Source organism: Schistocerca nitens, chromosome 5 (assembly GCF_023898315.1).
Source record: "Schistocerca nitens isolate TAMUIC-IGC-003100 chromosome 5, iqSchNite1.1, whole genome shotgun sequence".
NCBI lineage: Eukaryota > Metazoa > Arthropoda > Insecta > Orthoptera > Acrididae > Schistocerca > Schistocerca nitens.
Window position 1 is genome coordinate 283245190 of NC_064618.1, and position 19696 is coordinate 283264885.

At 41.7% G+C, this 19696-nt stretch overlaps 1 protein-coding gene across 1 annotated transcript in view; it reads right to left on the reverse strand.

Moving 5' to 3' along the window:
- LOC126259822 (phosphatidylserine lipase ABHD16A) overlaps nt 1-19696 on the reverse strand; it is a 172274-nt gene that overhangs the window by 145086 nt on the left and 7492 nt on the right. The window contains exons 3-4 of the mRNA XM_049956864.1: nt 5439-5678; nt 5282-5352 (exon numbers count right to left, since the gene is read on the reverse strand). Of these exons, the coding sequence (XP_049812821.1) occupies nt 5282-5352; nt 5439-5678 (311 nt within the window). The remainder of the gene's footprint in view (nt 1-5281; nt 5353-5438; nt 5679-19696) is intronic.

The following is a 19696-nucleotide window of genomic DNA, read 5'->3' on the forward strand; positions in this document are numbered from 1 at the left end:
ACAGTGGTATGTGGCCAAGGTTCCAAGTCCGTCATTGATGGTTTCTGAATGGTTTTGGGGCAAGTAGTGTAACCCCCCCACCTCCAAGTACATTGACATGAGCAAGTATATGTACTTTGTGTGCAGGTATCACACTCAACGACTGGCTTGTAAAGGGCCAGTGCATAAGAAATTAGTAAACACGAGAGGTTTCGTAGCTTTGAAAGCTTCATCATACAATATGCATTTCATAACTTTAAACTCCTGAATTTTCCTTTCCTCATTACAAAACCTGCACTTTCTGTTCCATAATGGGTAATCCCCAGAGCAGTTTATAAAGTGTGACGCAGAAAAATGGGAACTTTTGAAACACCAAATAAAGACAGGGGAAATCCAACAAAAAAACTTCATTGACAAAAACAGAATTAGTACAACTTGCCTTTTAAGAAACAGTAATCCAAATTATCAAGTCTGAAAAATAAGTCCTATAGATGGTGTCATCCTGTACATATGCAGTCTTCCAATCTGCTCTTAAAATTCTTCGTTTGTTACTGGGATGCTACAAATTTCATCTTGGATTCTTTGTTACAGTTAATTCCATATTCCTGGCCAAGTCATGTAGACCGATGTCTTACGGTAGCCTCACAACAACAACAACAAACACAAAAAGACAAATCTAGCGATCTCAGTGGGGGGGGGGGAGGGAGGGGGGGGGGGGGGGCAGGGAATATCACCGAATCTTGAGATAACACGGTTACCCAAAAATTCTCTCACTGTTGCCACTGATTAACTTGCAATGTACAATGGCACACCATCCTGTTGAAACCAGGTTTTATGAAGCTGTGGTATATTGTTAAATGCAGTGCAACAAAGGATTGCAATATCCTAACATACTGATCCGAAGTGACAGTCACTGTGATCTGCTCTTCACTTTAGAAAAAAGTAAGGACCAACGACCCCATGTGACAAAATGGTACACCATACTCTCTCTCACCATCCTGAAATGTAAAGGGCACTCTTTACTCATGTAAACTGTGAAATGAAAATGGGCCTCAGCTGACATCCACAGCTTGTCCAGAAATCCATTGTCCTAACTTATGTCTGTGATAATCATCTGACAGAATTCTAATCACAACTGGTAATCATTCCCCTTCAGTTGCTGTGTGATCTGCAGCTTTTACAGCGACACTTTAAATCATAATGGAGAATTCACGACACACTGCTCACAGTTGCTTCCTTACAAACTACACACTGGAGCCTCTGTAAAACAAATGCATACAGCTTGGTATTCTGTGGAGTACAAGCACTTCTTGGTCATCCTGTTGGTTTCTCTTTTATAGAGCAGATCCAGTCTCTTCAAAGTTTTTAATACAACTTTTTATTGTTTGTTTTGAGGGAAACCAACCATGACGCTCCATGCTGGGAAGAAGAAATGGTTCAAACACACTGCGTAATTTCCAAACTATCATGGTTTTTGTAAAACATTTTTACTCCAAAAACATACTGGTAACCATTGCATTGATCCATGATTACTAAATGAAGAGACTGTCTGCAGCTAAAGGTTCCTGTTCCGCAGTGCTGCTGACTGTATATGCCGACCACTAAGCATTTCAAAAGTTCCCATTTTTCCAGGTCATGCTGTACCATTTGGAAGAAGTGTACAAGAGCCACCCAATTCATGAACCTCCACAATTTCCATATGTAGCCTTCCTGTCATATGTGATAGTAGTATGATCGAATCTTTGGCATTTGAAACAGCACATTGGGTAGGGGAAAAACAGTCACACCTTGAAGATAACATATAGTCAGTAAGAATATATTTGGGTAACGTTAGAGTGTTGAAGGTTTGGATTAATGTTGCCATTTTTCCGATGTGCCATTAACTCTCCTCATATAGTTCCGCATTTCTGTGAGAGCCCCATTTCTCCATTCTTCACATAACTCCTCATGTTCCATCTTCATTATATCAGAGCAAGTAATCACACTTTTACAAAGTTAAGGATGTTGTGCAACTCAGCCATAAGGCCTTGCATCCCAGAAGCTTAGACACTTCGTGTGTTGTGGCAGTTTCTATTAGATGTGTTCCACTATGAAGTCATTTAATACTTTTTAAGGACCCTGCAATACCACCCAACACATGAATATAGAAGTCCTTAAACAGTGGTGTAACTATGGTGTCCCCCCCCCCCTTGCATGTGCAAATAAATTTTGGGAGCCTTGTTTACAAGTAAACCTTGAAAGAAGAAATATGAAAACATTAGACATTCACGCATCACAGTTAGGTTAAAAGTGAAATAAGCTCATCAACTGACGCATTCCTTGTAGAACAAACAACGCTTTCAGTTTTGTAAAGTGACACAACACGCTGAAGCAAACTTGTCTTTCCAGCTCTACTACAACTGGCTCTACAACATTTTTTATAATGTCATCCAAGTTAACAGAATACGTTTCATGTCCAATGCTTAGAAATTCTAAAGCACTTAAATTGAACTCCTGATATAGAGTCTCTCAGAAATGTTTTGAGTGATTTCAGTTTAGAAAATGATCTTTCTCCTGTAACAGAAGCACCTGGCAGAGTCAAGTGCAACTGAGAGCTGTGTGCACATTGTGGAGACTACTGACAAGAAAATTATTTTCCACAAACAAAAATACTGTGAGATATTTAATTGACAATATGTTTCCTTGCTTTCCAAATTCTTTCGGTATAAGTATTTTTAGGCAAAAAAGTTCATGTGAAGGATCTATGGTTAAATCTGATTCATGCTTTCTGTCTAGCTTTTCTGCTCTCTTCTGAATATCTTCACTTTCAAACTCAAAACAATGAACAGGAAGGTACAGAAGAAAAATAATCATTAACATTCTGTAGGCTGGTAAAACGCTTAAGTGCTGAATTAAAATATCAATAGAACCACTGAAAATGTGACTTGAAGAAAATTTAGTTTATTCACAATTCTACGATCTGCAGAAAGCTCGTCAAAACGTTTCTTCATTTTATGGGTACGTTTTGAGGTCAATTTACGATCAGGGCTCCAAACTTTCACTAGTACTTTTGTTACTTCTACTACAACTTCAAAATTGTTTCTTAGATTGAATAGATTCTTGCTTGCAGTTAGAAGAAGTTGAGAGGCATTCTATCAGCATTAAAGGCTGGAGTAGTTTGGAAACTAAGTTAATATCTTCCAAAATCTCACTCTGAAACAAGGGAGGCATGACAACCTCAAAAGTTGCTACTTTTCATCAAATCAGAAGCTTTTCTCTCTCTCTGCTTTCTTTTTGATCTTCAAAATGACACTGGAGAGGTACTGCAAAATTCATATGAAATTCTGTTTTACTAGTAACAATGAATCAGATCTGGAAGACCATCTCGTTGGGCACAGTTTGAAGTTGTAACACGCCTGATAGTTGCAACAGTTTTGTTCATTTGTTACCACCAAAGCACAGGAGCACTACAGAAAACACGAATACATTGTACTTTCTTGTAAATATGTTGCAATTCCACTACATTCATGCCGGAATCATTTAGTACAAACAGAAATTACGTGTTGAATGATGTATGAATTCAGCGTTTGGGACCCATGCCTTAATTCTTGAGTGCAAACCTGAGTATTTGCCACTTATAGATGCACCACCACCGTGTTGTTGACTTCTGTACTGATCCAGCAGTATATTCATCTTCTCTAAATCATTTATTATTTCTTTTCTGTAACTATCAGCATCATAGCCTCTTACCTCATGGCACCCTAAAAGTGATTTCTTTATTTCAAACTCCTTTTGTATCTGGTTTGCTTAAATATAAGTGCAAATATTTGACAACAGCACTAAGTTGTTCCTTTCTTGATACATCAGTGTTGTGCCTACAAAAAGCAGAAAGAATGGCTGCTGTTAATTTCACTGGAGATCCACTCTAAAACACAATAATTTAACAGTTGTGTCGTCTTGTTTTGAATTTGTGGCCTCAAATGTTTTGTTTCAGGTTTTTCATTTAAAGGCGTGCCCTGAGAAGGATTATATTTCAGATTCACGATTGCTGCAGAAAGCAATCTGACAGAGAGCAAATGTCCTTGTTACATCCAGTTGCACTACATTATCTGCAAGGCCATTATGTATGCTACTGTTGTCAAAGGTTCTGCTTGCTCTCTTGGTTATGATGTATGTAATATGGCAGACTAGCACCATGTTACCATAATTCTGAGACTACTACTTGGCCAGAATGACCAACTGAACTCTCTTTGTTGGGTGGGTGTAAGCACTATCTGAACTGCATCCGTCTTGTCAGACGCAGATACAAGTTAACGCCACTCCTTAGGGATCCCACTAGGGAAACAAATATCGACCCATGCGGAGTCCCGCATGCATGAAGGAGTCTTATAAAACTACTGGGTTGCATGTGCCACAGAGGTTACATGACAGAGACTGTTCTGCCAAACACCCTATCAGCAAGCACACATTTTGAGACAGTGTTCGTTCTCTCTCTCTCTCTCTCTCTCTCTCTCTCTCTATCTATCTATCTCTCTGTCTCTCTCTCTATCTATCTATCTCTCTGGTGTGTATGCGTTCCTACTTTACAGAAGAAGTAGTCTGGCAGCAGTGGCCAGTCTCCAGCTTAGGAAATCCAGAGTCGTTGCTGTGCCCATACCAAACCACTGCTGGAGGAGCACCGTGGGAGAAAAAACTGCCCTCCCTTTCACAACTTGTGGGACACTTTGTCAAGCCCCGCTGCTGAGGCCTGCCCTGCTTGGGAGGCGCTGCCAGTAGCTATGCTATGACTGATGATGCAAATGTGTGTTGCTAGAGCTGTGAGCAACCATATTCTTTAGGAGATTCAGTGTGAGTATAAATGTAAACTACCCAAAGAATTATGCTACACTTATCAAGAAAAGCTGCTCCCTTGTCTTAGAGAAGTGGTATTTCACAAAAACAATACTATTATTCCCATCACATATTTTGAGTAAAGATTAAAGAACAAGGTAATAATGACTGGAGCATACAGTCTCTCAAAAAATAGATGGAACAGGAAAGTATTTACATGTGGTGCCATTCAGTCGTGGCACTCCAGACGACAGTAGCACCTTTCCAACTATTTTAAGTTGCCAGTGGAACAGTGTGGGCTACTGAAGATTGCTACCGCACTTAAACAATATGGTGGATGTCAGTAAACTAGTGCCTCCATCATTACTACCATCACATTATAATTTGTGTTAATTATCCCATAGAAACCCTCTTAATTTTTTTCTATTAACAAATCTTAACTTTTGTAACAATGTTTCGAGAACCACATTAATATAATTTTTTGCAAACCTACCCAACAACTTCAGTCCATCGGAAGTCAACTGGGCATGCATAGAAATCGAAGTCATATGCTGATAAAGCTTTCTGAAACGAAACAAATAATCCATATGAAAATGTTACACCTAATACGAAGTAGTGGCAACAATGTGTCAATATTCAATAATACCAACCTTTGTGTCTTTGTTGTAATCATTTTTTGCTGCATTTAAGGCCCTCACAAATCTTATGTACTGCTGATTATTGGCCCTGCCAATACCTCGAATGAAGTAAGATGCAACTAGTACGAGTCCAAGACCAGTAATAAACTTGGCTATTGTGAGCACTCCATCAACAACAAATAAGCCTTTCCTGTGCAATATTGCAGCTACAATTGGTGATGTATAAATCCCAAAGTTCCAAGCTAGATATAACTGAAACAAAACATATTTGCACCTTAATAATACCTGAAATATGAAGAAGTGTTATATATTTCAGGTAATCTAATTTTGTATCATCTACAGCTGAAACAAAATAAATTAACACTGTAAGTGATTTAACAGATCCATCCCATATTACAAATATATGATTAATATCGAATTCCAGATGTGTTGACTCTTAACTTTTCTCGAATATACACTGTGTGTGTGGAGGGAGGAGAGAGTAGTAGTACACATCTACTAGGGAATTGATCCTGGCAACAGTAGATCTGAAGATGATTTGCCCAGTCAGATCAAAATCAGTCATCATTAACAAAAAAACAGTGATTCAGGCAGAGGTTTTCATTCATTATACCAACAGAGATCACAATTTCCTGAGACATGCTATATATTACAAGAAAAGCCATAAACTGCTGTCTCACCTCTATCTTGACCAAGTTCAAGAAAGTTCTCAAGTTAGTAACGTATTCCCATTTTCTTTCACAAATAATGTACTGGAATCCCTAGACAAAAAATGTCACTTGGTATATTTTGCGATCTTCCTACGGCTACAGACTGTGTGAATCACAAAATATCTCTCACCAAAGGGTGTCACAAAGACATCTGAGGGCAATGAGAAATCAGCTAGGAGGTAGCTATGGATACAAGCAGTGAAAGGGGGAGGGGTGGGGGTTAGGGTCCGACTAGGACTGTAACATTCTCAGGCAGAACATCTTTTTCAATTAATAAAGCAAAGACACAAGTGGAGCAGCCTTCAGTTGCAATACTAATATTACATGTTATCACATTATTATTATGTGGTATAAAGATTTGTTTATCAGTCACAAATACAATGATCACAGCCTAAATGAATTTTTCTAATACTAAAGTATCTCAGCACTTGAAGGGGGCAAGCACTTCACTGGATGTTTCTTGCCAAGAAGAGAGCGATGATGTGACAAGTGGTTGGTTGGTTGGCTTGTGGGACTGAAGGGACCACACTACTAGGGCCATCGGTCCCTTTTTCCACAAACTTGAAACACCTACAAAGAATAAAAACAAACAATGAAGATTACAAGAGACGACACAGGACAAGAAAGACCCAGAGACCAGAAAAAAGGAATTAAAATCACACCTAGTGTGACAGTGGTTGGCCAACCATAGAAACAAAAAAAGAAAAGCCAACCACCAAGAAACACACTAAAAACCCCAGTCTAAAATTGTAGGCCAAAGGCCAGACTCAACACAAAAAGAAAGGACAAACACTTAGATCAAGCGATAAAAACCCCCTGCACAAATAAAACTCAAAACTAAATCAGCCATCGCAACATCATCTGATAACAGTGCAGGAAGCATATCAGGCAGCGCAAACGTCTGCCTGAGCGGAGTTAAAAGTGGGCAGTCCAACAAGATGTGGACCACCGTCAAAGCTGACCCGCAGCGACGTAAAGGTGGGTCCTCGCGGTGCAAGGAAGGGTGCGCCATTCTTCACCCCAGGTGCGAAGTACCTTCTGCTGCAAAACAGACCTGAGGTCACTCTCCAAAAAGCCAATCTCCAAGGCTGGTGCACCGACAGCCTGTTTGGCCAGTGTGTCAGCACGTTCATTTCCCGGATTGCCGACATGACGCGAGGTCCACACAAAGACCACAGAGCGCCCGCAAAGGTCAAGAGTATGGAGGGACTCCTGGATAGCCATCACCAGACGAGAGCGAGGGGAAAACAGGTCAACAGCTCGTAAACCGCTCAGGGAGTCACTCAAATGAGCAGGAGCGGATATATTCTAGGGTGTGAGAGACGGCAACCAGCTCAGCAGTCAAAACACTGCAGCCAGCCGGCAATTAGTGATGTTCATAATGATCCCTAGAGTAAGAGCATAACCGACACAACCAGCAACCATCGAACCATCAGTATAGACAACATCAGAGTCTTGAAACGCAGCAAGGCTTGAAAGAAAGCAGCGGCGGAGGGCCTGAGGGACTGAGTCCTTCAGGCCCTGTGCCAAAGGCATGGGCGGGGCACACACCACAGGGGTATAGGCAGAGGGGCCCGGAAAAGACGTGGAAGAGGGAAAACCTCAAGCCCAGAGAGAAGAGCTCTGACGCGAACCGCGATCGTACACCCTAACCGGGACCACCATTCCGGAAGACGGACGACCGACTGAGGGAACAGGAGACGATAATTGGGATACCCGGGCAAGCTACAAATATGTGTAGCGTAAGTGGCCAGTAATCGTTGGCACCTCCACATGTATGTTGTTGACAGGCTTGTCCAGAAAGCTCCAGTGGCGAGTCTGATCCCGCTCTGAAGGATGTGGTCCAGCAACCGTAATGTGGATGGGGATGCCGAACCATAAGCCAGGCGTCCATAATCTAGACAGGACTGAATTAACTCCTGGTACAGCTGTAGAAGGGTAGACTGATCGGCACCCCAGCTGGTGTGACTCAAGCAACGAAGAGCGTTAAGATGCCGCCAGCACATCTGTTTAAGCTGCTGAATATGAGGGAGCCAAGTCAACCGAATATGAGGGAGCCAAGTCAACCGAATATCAAAAACCAATCCCAAAAAGCGATGCATCTCCACCACAGCAAGAGGTTCGCGGTCAAGATAAAGCTGTGGCTCAGGGTGAACAGTGCGTCACCGGCAGAAATGCATAACGCAGGTCTCGGCAGCCAAAAACTGGAAGCCATGCGCTACACCCAAGACTGCGCCTTGTGGATAGCGCCCTGCAGCTGCTGTTCAGCAGCTGCAATGCCAGTGGAGCTATAGTATAGGCAGAAGTCGTCAGCATACAAGGAAGCCGAGAAAGACTTCCCACCGCCGCAGTGAGCCCATTAATTGCAAGTAAAAAGAGGTAGACACTTAAGACAGATCCTTGCAGTACCCCATTCTCCTGAACTCGGGAGGAACTATGGGAGGCCGCAACTTGCATATGAAAGGAAACATGCAACAGAAAATTTTGTATGAAAATTGGGAGGGGACCCCAAAGACCCCAACCATGAAGCGTAGAGAGGATGTGATGTCGCCATGTCTTATCGCATGCCCTCCGCATGTCAAAAAAGACAGCGACTAGATGCTGTCAGCGAGCAAAGGCCACACGGGTGGCAGACTCCAGGCACACCAGATTATCGGCGGCAGAGCAGCCTTTACGGAACCCACCCTGAAACAGAGCCAGAAGGCACCGACTCTCAAGTAGCCAACTCAACCTCCGGCTCACCATGCGTTCGAGCAACTTGCAAAGAATGTTGGTGAGGCTAATGGGGTGGTAGCTCTCCACCTCCAGGTTTCAACGCAGGGATTACGATGCTTTGTCGCCACTGCGATGGGAACTCACCCTCAACCCAGATACGGTTGAAAAGGTCTAGGAGGCGTCACTGGCAGTCCACCGAGAGGTGCTTGAGCATCTGACAGGGGATGCGATCTGCCCCGGGAGCCATATCAGGGTAAGCGGCTAGAGCACTTTGGAATTGTACAATTCAGGGTGGCAAGTGTGAAATGAAAGGCTCTGACGTTCCAACCACTCTCTCAGGGAGCAGAAGGCCAGTGGCTAATTCACAGAAGCAGAACTCTGAGCAAAATGCTCCACTAAGTGGTTTGCAATAGTGTCGGAGTCAGTACAGACTGCTCCATTCAGTGAAAGTGCAGGTACATTGACGAGGGTCCGATAGCCAGAGTCGCCTAACCTTGACCCAAATCTGCGGGGGAGAGGTATGGAGGCCGACAGTGGAGACATACCTTTCCCAGCACTCCTGCTTGCATTTGCGAATGAGGCAGCAGGCTTACGCACGGAGCTGTCCATGAGGTGTGCCAATGAGGGATGCCGCCTGTGACGCTGGAATGCCCGCCTGCAATCTTTAATCACCTCAGCGATCTCGGGCGACCACCAAGGCACAGTCCTCTGCCGAGGGGACCCGGAAGAACAGGGAATGGCAGATTCTGCAGCAGTAACTATGCTGGTGGTGACCGAGTGAGCCACAGCATCAATGGCATCATTGGAAAGACGCTCAATAGTGACAATGGAAGTGAACAAGTCCCAGTCAGCCTTATTCATAGCCCATCTGCAGGGGTGCCCAAGAGGTGACGCTATGGCAGTGACAGAAAGATCGGGAAGATGTCACTACCACACAAGATCGGGAAGTTGTCACTACCACACAAGTCGTCATGCACACTCCATTGGACAGATGGTAATAGGCTAGGGCTGCAGATCGAAAGGTCAATGGCCGAGTACGTGGCATGCGGCACACTGAAATGTGTGAAGGCACCAGTACTTAAAACAGAAAGGTCGAGCTGTGCCAATACTTGCTCAATGATGCTGCCTCGGCCTGTTGCCACTGATCAACCCCACAGAGGGTTATGGGCATTGAAGTCGCCCAATAACAGAAAAGGGATTGTGTCAGCTACTGTTTTTGGGCAGACAGTGAGAGAGCAGTGGGCAAATGAAATGTCTGAAAGCAGGAGACATATACTGTCACATTCTCACATCAATATAGGTGTGAAATCTGCTATGTACTCAGAAAAAAACAGCTGCATCCTCAGGTCCTACTGTAACCATAACTTCAAAGAATGCAACAGATTTGAAAGATACAGTCAAATATTCATGACAAACAACATTATAAATTTCATTGCTGTTTGTATATAGAAATACATTGTCTTTCTCTCACTTCTCATTGACTAGGTGAAACTACAATCCCAGATAATGATAACAGTGATGATGATAATGATTAAAAATAGTGATTCAATAGATGACTGGCTCAGACTATAAGCAAAAAAGGAAGTGAGATAACCATTACTGTAAATCATTCCTTTTTATTTTACTACTTCTTGTATTATCAACAACTGCAGATAATTCATATCAGTAAAACAGTTGGTTAGTCACAACACGATACAAATAAAATTTTCTCAAAGAGCCTTCAGAGTTGTCTTATATTCAGGTAAATATATTAATTTTTGGAGTAGTTTTTACATTGCTGTAACATATGATTCAAATAGATGACAGTGAAATTACAATCCCGCCTCTCTTCAATTGGCATGGACAGATTCTGCAAATCCTCAACTATGTTTATTACCAGTATTTTGTCATCATTCAGACCTTTTGTAACTCCTTTAAGATACAGGGGACATTCCAACGAATTTAAAGCAAGCAATGAAGGCTGAAATTAAATGACAGAAACAACGCACATCTCAACATCAGTGATGGATTAAAGGTCACAGGCCTCCCGATAACACAAAAAATTATAATGCTGAGCAAAGGACAAATGGAATGTATTAAAGAAATACTCTATAGATTGTGTCATTGAATATAACAAAATTTTTGACAAGGAATGAATCAGACAAAGCATCATCAAACAAATTATCTGTGTTCCAGAAGATCTTCAGATGAAGTAGCAAACCTGAATGACAAGTAGCTAATTTGAACTTGAACATGGGCAACAAGTACAATTACATATACACCATTTGATCAAAAGTATCTGGACACTCCCAAAATGTTGTTGTTGTTGTTGTGGTCTTCAGTCCTGAGACTGGTTTGATGCAGCTCTCCATGCTACTCTACCCTGTGCAAGCTTCATCATCTCCCAGTACATACGGCAGCCTACATCCTTCTGAATCTACATCTACATCTACATGACTACTCTGCAATTCACATTTAAGTGCTTGGCAGAGGGTTCATCTAACCACAATCATACTATCTCTCTACCATTCCACTCCCGAACAGCGCGCGGGAAAAACGAACACCTAAACCTTTCTGTTCGAGCTCTGATTTCTCTTATTTTATTTTGATGATCATTCCTACCCATGTAGGTGGGGCTCAACAAAATATTTTCGCATTCGGAAGAGAAAGTTGGTGACCGAAATTTCGTAAATAGATCTGCTTAGTGTATTCATCTCCTGGTATCCCTCTACGATTCTTGCCCTCCACGCTGCCCTCCAGTACTAAATTGGTGATCCCTTGATGCCTCAGAACATGTCCTACCAACCGATCCCTTCTTCTAATGGAATTGTGCCACAACCTCCTGTTCTCCCCAATTCCATTCAATACCTCCTCATTAGTTACGTGATCTACCCATCTAATCTTCAGCACTCTGCTGTAGCACCACATTTCAAAAGCTTCTATTCTCTTGTCGTCCAAACTATTTATCGTCCATGTTTCACTTCCATACATGGCTACACTCCATACAAATACTTTCAGAAACGACTTCCCGACACTTAAATCTATACTCTATGTTAACAAATTTCTCTTCTTCAGAAACGCTTTCCTTGCCATTGCCAGTCTACATTTTATATCCTCTCTACTTCGACCATCATCAGTTACTTTTGCTCCCCAAATAGCAAAACTCTTTTACTACTTTTTTAAGTGTCTCATTTCCTAATCTAATTCCCACAGCATCACCCGACTTAATTCGACTACATTACATTATGCTCGTTTTGCTTTTGTTGATGTTCATCTTATATCCTCCTTTCAAGACACTGTCCATTCCGTTCAGCTGATCTTCCAAGTCCTTTGCTGTCTCTGACAGAATTACAATGTCATCGGCAAACCTCAAAGTTTTTATTTCTTCTCCATGGATTTTAATACCTACTCCTAATTTTTCTTTTGTTTCCTTTACTGCTTGCTCAATATACAGATTGAACAACATTGGGGAGAGACTACAACCCTGCTTCCCTTTCATGCCCCTCGACTCTTATAACTGCCATCTGGTTTCTGTACAAATTGTAAATAGCTTTTCACCCCCTGTATTTTACCCCGAGAATTTGAAAAAGAGTATTCCAGTCAACATTGTCAAAAGCTTTCTCTATGTCTACAAATACTAGAAACATAGGTCTGCCTTTTCTTAATCTAGCTTCTAAAATAAGTCGTAGGGTCAGTATTGCCTCACGTGTTCCCATATTTCTACGGAATCCAAATTGATCTTCCCCAAGGTCGGCTTCTACCAGTTTTTGCATTCGTCTGTAAGGAATTCGCGTTAGTATTTTGCAGCCTTGACCTATTAAACTGATAGTTCAGTAATTTTCACATCTGTCAACGCCTGTTTTCTTTGGGATTGGAATTATATTCTTCTTGAAGTCTGAGGGTATTTCGCCTGTCTCATACATTTTGCTCACCAAATGGAAGAGGTTTGTCAGGACTGGCTCTCCCAAGGCTGTCAGTAGTTCCAATGGAATGTTGTCTACTCCCGGGGCCTTGTTTCGACTTAGGTCTTTCAGTGCTCTGTCAAACTCTTCACGCAGTATCATATCTCCCATTTCATCTACATCTACATCCTTTTCCATTTCCACAATATTGTCCTCAAGTACATCGCCCTTGTATAGATGCTCTATATACTCCTTCCACCTTTCTGCTTTCCCTTCTTTGCTTAGAACTGGGTTTCCATCTGAGCTCTTGATATTCATACAAGTGGTTCTCTTCTTTCCAAAGGTCTCTTTAATTTTCCTGTAGGCAGTAGGCCTATCTATCTTACCCCTAGTGAGATAAGCCTCTACATCCTTACATTTGTCCTCTAGCCATCCCTGCTTAGCCATTTTGACTTCCTGTCGATCTCATTTTCGATACGTTTGTATTCCTTTTTGCCTGCTTCATTTACTGCATTTTTATATTTTCTCCTTTCGTCAATTAAATTCAATATTTCTTCTGTTACCCAAGGATTTCTACTAGCCCTCGTCTTTTTACCTACTTGATCCTCTGCTGCCTTCACTACTTCATCCCTCAAAGCTACCCATTCTTCTTCTACTGTATTTCTTTCCCCCATTCTTGTCAATTGTTCCCTTATGCTCTCCCTGAAACTCTGTAAAACCTCTGGTTTAGTCAGTTTATCCAGGTCCCATCTCCTTAAATTCCCACCTTTTTGCAGTTTCTTCAGTTTTAATCTACAATTCATAACCAGTAGATTGTGGTCAGAGTCCACATCTGCCCCTGGAAATGTCTTACAATTTAAAACCTGGTTCCTAAATCTCGGTCTTACCATTATATAATCTATCTGAAACCTGTCAGTATCTCCAGGCGTCTTCCATGTATACAACCTTCTTTTATGAGTCTTGAACCAAATGTTAGCTATGATTAAGTTGTGCTCTGTGCAAAATTCCACCAGGCGGCTTCCTCTTTCATTTCTTACCCCCAATCCATATTCACCTACTACATTTCCTTCTCTTCCTTTTCCAACTTTCGAATTCCAGTCACCCATGACTTAAATTTTCGTCTCCCTTCACTATCTGAATAATTTCTTTTATCTCATCATACATTTCTTCAATTTCTTCATCTGCAGAGCTAGTTGGCATACAGACTTGTACTACTGTCATAGGAGTGGGTTTCGTGTCTATCTTGGCCACAACAATGCATTCCCAAAATAGGTTTTTCATGTTAGGTGCATTGTGCTGTCACTTACTGCCAGGTACTCCATATCAGCGATCTCAGTAGTCATTAGACATCGTGAGAGAGCAGAATGGGGCACTCTGCACAACTCACGGACTTTGAACGTGATCAGGTGATTGGGTATCACTCGTGTCACACGTCTGAATGGGAGATTTCCACACTCCTGAACATCCCTAGGTCCACTGTTTCTGATGAGATGGTGAAGTGGAAATGTGAAGGGACACATACAGCAGAAAAACGTACAGGCCAACCTCGTCTGTTAACTGACAGAGACTGCCGACTGTTGAGGGGTCGTAATGTGTAATAGGCAGACATCTGTCCAGACCATCACACAGGAATTCCAAACTGCATCAGGATCCACTGCAAGTACTATGACGTTAGGCAGGAGGTGAGCAAACTTTGATTTCATGGTTGAGCAGCTGCTCATAAGCCACACATCACGCTGGTAAATGCCAGACGACACCTCGCTTTGTGTAAGGAGCATAAACATTGGACGATTGAACAGTGGAAAAATGATGTGTGGAGTGACGAATCACGGTGCACAATGTTGCGATCCGATGGCAGGGTGAGGGTATGGCAAATGCCTGCTGAACGTCATCTGCCAACGTGTATAGTGCCAACAATAAAATTCGGAGGCGGTGGTGTTATGGTGTGGTTGTACTATTCATGAAGCTGCCTTGCACCCCTTGTTGTTTTGCGTGGCACTATCACAGCTCAGGCCTACATTGATGTTTTAAGCATCTTCTCACTTACCACTGTTGAAGAGCAATCCGGGGATGGTGATTGCATCTTTCAATGTTCATAATGTACGGCCAGAATGGTTACATGACAATAACATTCCTGTAATGGACTGGTCTGCACAGAGTCCTGACTTGAATACTATAGAACACCTTTGGGATGTTTTGGAATGCCTACTTTGTGCCAGGCCTCACTGACCAACATCGATACCTCTTCTCAGTGCAGCACTCTGTGAAGAAAGGGCGCCATTCCCAAAAAAACCTTCCAGCACCTGATTGAACGTATGCCTGTGAGAGTGGAAGCTGTTATCAAGGCTAAGGGTGGGCCAATACCATATTGAATTCCAGTATTGCAGATGGAGGGTGTCATGAACTTTTAAGTCATTTTCAGCCAGGTGTCCAGATACTTTTGATCACACAGTGTAGGTCTGAAGAAAGAAGAGACTCCAATGCATCATTTGCAAACTCTTCATGAAGAAATGCAGAGGTATGGGTAAAAGTTATATATTGGATCCACCTTCCCATTGTTCATAGTTTAGGATGTTTTATGGAGTGTGGGTTATTGTTTACAGGTTTTGGGTGATGGGCATTGGGGTTGGGGTCATGGGTCATGCATTGTGGGTGATACGCATCACAATACTGGAGACTTAGCCATAATCTAATACAGGTTTTCTGAATTTGTCTTGCAGTTTTAATTTTTATGGCAAAAAAATTCGCTTAATATGGTGTGAACGCGAACAGGTCAGTCTGTTACTACAACCTTTATTTAAGTACTACTCACCAAGCAGCGGCAGAACACATGCATGGAAGAAGGTTACAATTAGGCAAATTTTTGGAGTCAGTGGCTCCTCCTCGAGGCAGAAGGGTTGAAGTGGAAGGAAGAGGGATGAAGGAAAAGTACTGGAGAGGTCTAAGAAAAGGTGTAAATTTTGAGAAAGTCACTCAGAACTACAGGCCAGTGGAGACTTACTTGATGGGATGGAAAGGAAAGACAAATTCAGTCTTTCCTTCCCATCTCGCCCGGTAAGTCTCCCCTGAGCTGCAGTTCCAGGTGACTTTCCCAAAATCTTCCCCCTTTCTTAGACCTCTCCAGTCCTTTTCCTTCACCCATCTTCCTTCCCCTTCAACCCCTGGAGAAGGAGCTACTGGTTCTGAAAGCTTGTGTAATTGTAACCTTCTATTAGGTGTGTGTTCTACTGCCTCTTGCTGAGTGGATTTTTTATCTATCCATTTAAATTATTTTGTCAAAAATTGATTATTTTCATTGTTATATAACTTTTATTTGGCATTCATGTTCACTGGCTTTGCCAACTCACTACCAAACTATAAATTTCCAATTTAACCTAGACCCTGGGCTACACTACAGATCAGTCTGTCACCACTATCAAGATGTGGAGGGTGGGAGTCATCTCATACAACACTCTAGCTGAACTGCAGCATTTATGCGATACAACCTGGGGATTTTGACATTATATTCAGCTGCCTTTCTCAGTCTTCAAATGTTAGTGTGTTCATGCAACTGGTAAAACACATCCATTAAAGATGGTAAAGGGGTCCTCCACCATGTTTAATACCATTATTGTTTTGTATAGACCTTGTTCATCTCTGGTAAGATACTGAGGGCAATCCAAAACACACAAAGCAAGAGGAAAGGTCTGAAATTCAATGACACAAACAAAGCACATCTCGCAAAACTGTCACTGATGGATCAAAAAATGCTGCCAAAAACACAAAATTCTCATTAGTCCGCAGGCCTCCTGATACTACAGAAAAATTATGATGTTAATCAGAGGACTAATGAAATATATTAAAGGAACATTCTACATACAGTTTGTCTGCTTTTGGCTGCAGACGTCACTTTTACAAAATGTTCTGAGCCGTTTTCGGTATTTGGTCACAACGTCTCGTCACAACGTCTCGTCACAACGTCTCGTCACAACGTCTCGTCACAACGTCTCGTCACAACGTCTCGTCACAACGTCTCGTCACAACGTCTCGTCACAACGTCTCGTCACAACGTCTCGTCACAACGTCTCGTCACAACGTCTCGTCACAACGTCTCGTCACAACGTCTCGTCACAACGTCTCGTCACAGATTTCAATATGTATGAGTATTGGACATTTAATGTGAAATCAAGATGTTTTTCTAACAGCGTCTGGTAAATGAGGCATGTATGTCAAAGTGCATAGATGTTATGAGCATTCAACAAATCCCTTTGTTCACTGCACACTATTTACTAGGTTTCTGTCAAATGCTAATGCTAAAATAGTGGTTAGCTGGTATGTTTCCTAGAAGAGCCCACAGTTTTCTATTTGGGATGGTCGTCTTTATCTTAGCATTGGTTTTTGTGTGTAACAGTTCAGTTCAAAATCAACATTAAAGAGTACCAAAAATCATATTATGACACACACAAAAGCTATTGAAACTAACATAACACAACAGCACCTGCGATGTGGCATCTTTCCCCTCTTGATTTTTTTTGGTCATGGTAAATGACATACAAAATCCAAATCACAGGATTGCAGATACAGCCGTCAATTTCATGGCATTCACTCTGGCACTGTCAGACATCCCATAGTGTTTCACCTACTATTTCTGGTTTTTCAATTGCCTTAAAACTACACAAGCTGTGATTTAAAAAGAACAAATCTGAAGGAATAAAACAACTGTCGTGTTTCAGTTCATTTGTATTTGCAGAGTTAAGACTTACTCAGTTCCTATACATCACAGAGAGATGTCCATTGCTTGGTATGCTATGCATTAGCATCTTTGTAGGCTCATCTTTGTTTTACACACACACACACACACACACACACACACACACACACACACACACACAGAGCATGGGTCAGGCTGTTCCAATGCTGCCCCATTGGGCAAGGGCACTCCTTGGTGCCCCCTCAGCTCACTTGCAGGCAGGCGCAAGTAATGTAGACTATCTGCCAGGTGTCCCTTGGCATGTGCTCTAAGCATGTGCCAGTCACTTGGTCACCACAGCCTCTGTATGTTCAGTGGGTGAAGTACAACCATGTAGGCTACAGACCAGCTACCTGATTGCCTGCTTTTCAGCTGTTTGCTCACCCCTACCCACCTGTGTCTGCCAACTGATGGACACAGACGGTGGAACAGCCTGGCATAGTCAAATTAAATGGCAGCTGTAGGTTGTACATACAATACACAATACAATATGAAACCTGCTACATTTTGTGTCACAGCATCTTTGACACACAAATTAGGTTGAATCATCCTGATGAATTATTAAATTGTCAATGTGATTCTCTATAATTCTTCAACTGTTACAATTTCTTCAAGAGATGCTGGAGGAGGATAATAGGTCTATGACTGAATTCCCAACAGTCCAGTGACATTTTGTGTGGTGGCTGTGACAACGAAGGTCTTTTTTCAATGGTATTCTTAACTTCAGTAAAAGTAGATCCTTTACCGCTATTTTGTGAGTTTCTTAAATCAATATATGAAATATGCCATCATATTAATGAAGGAGCCTCAGGAGTTTCAGATACTAGTAGGCTATAGGAATTTTTAGAGCTCAATGTTCCAGTGAAATCAAAGGTATTACAAATGGAATGAGATATCAGAAGGAATAAACTGCAGCCCTTTTTCTTTTAATGACAATTTCTACATTCATTTAGGAAACACTGCTTCTCAAGAGGTGCAGGTAAATCTATATTTCACTGTTTTTGGAAAGGTGACAGGTTTCTTAATCACAGTGTCTCAATCCACAGATTTAAGTAAGAAGGAAGTTCAATGTTCAAGATTCCTAACACATACAAATGTGTCCCCTTTCAGTTTCTGTTGTTTAAAATTGATGAACGAGAAGATTAATGCAATTTAAATAGTATCAGGAAATTAAAACACCTACTCATAAATGCATAAAAATAAGCATAATAGACAGAAAAGCTGAAATTTACTACAAAAAGTATGGGCACAGAGGAGGGGAAAAAAAAGAACTGAAAATTTACAACAAAATGGGAAGTGAAGATGTTAGAACTACAAATAAAAAAAGAGGTGATCTGAAAGATGAAAACCATTTCAACAAGATACACATTCCTTAATCAGATGTCACAGAAAACCAAAGATATTCAAGAAGTCATCAGAATGCAGCAATATCAGTTTCTGGATTTACCAGTACACATCTCTCACAGAATCATTAGCTCTCAATGCATTTTGTACAAGATTTAGTTGATCTGTAGCAGTAAGTACTTACTAATCATCTTCATTTCCTTGGGAAGAACAATGTTGCATGCCCATAGCTGATAATAATTTCCAGAAACAACTCATCCACAACCTACACTTTATGTATGTATTTATTTATGTGTTTGGTTACAATCGCTCCATTATTAAACACTTCTCATACACTCATTGGAGTCGGAAACAATCTGTCACGACACTATCCCGCACATACGATGGTCCATAATTAAATTTGTAGTTTCAAAACACAGAAGAGAGAGAACCATTGCTCAGAACTATGTCAAATTTTACCAGTATATTATTGAAAAAATCATGGAACAAAAAAACTTTAATGAAAATTTTACCAACAGTTGGTGCTGTAAGCACCTTAACAGGAGTACATGTCACTATATGACTAGACTAATGTACAGGCAGAAGGGAACCATGCTTTGGTTCTGAAGTTTAACACTACGTCATTGGTATAGTTCAATTTGCATGACATCACAAGTTTGACAGTCAATGGTTGTGGCTATGTTCAGTAAGGCCATTCACCACAGAAAGGCTGTACCACACTGAATTGGGCCGTGCGGAGTGGCCAAGCGGTTCTAGGCGCTACAGTCTGCAACCGCGTGACCGCTACAGTCGCAGGTTCGAATCCTGCTTTGGGCATGGCTGTGAGTGGTGTCCTTAGGTTAGTTAGGTTTAGGTAGTTCTAAGTTCTGGGGGACTGATGACCACAGCAGT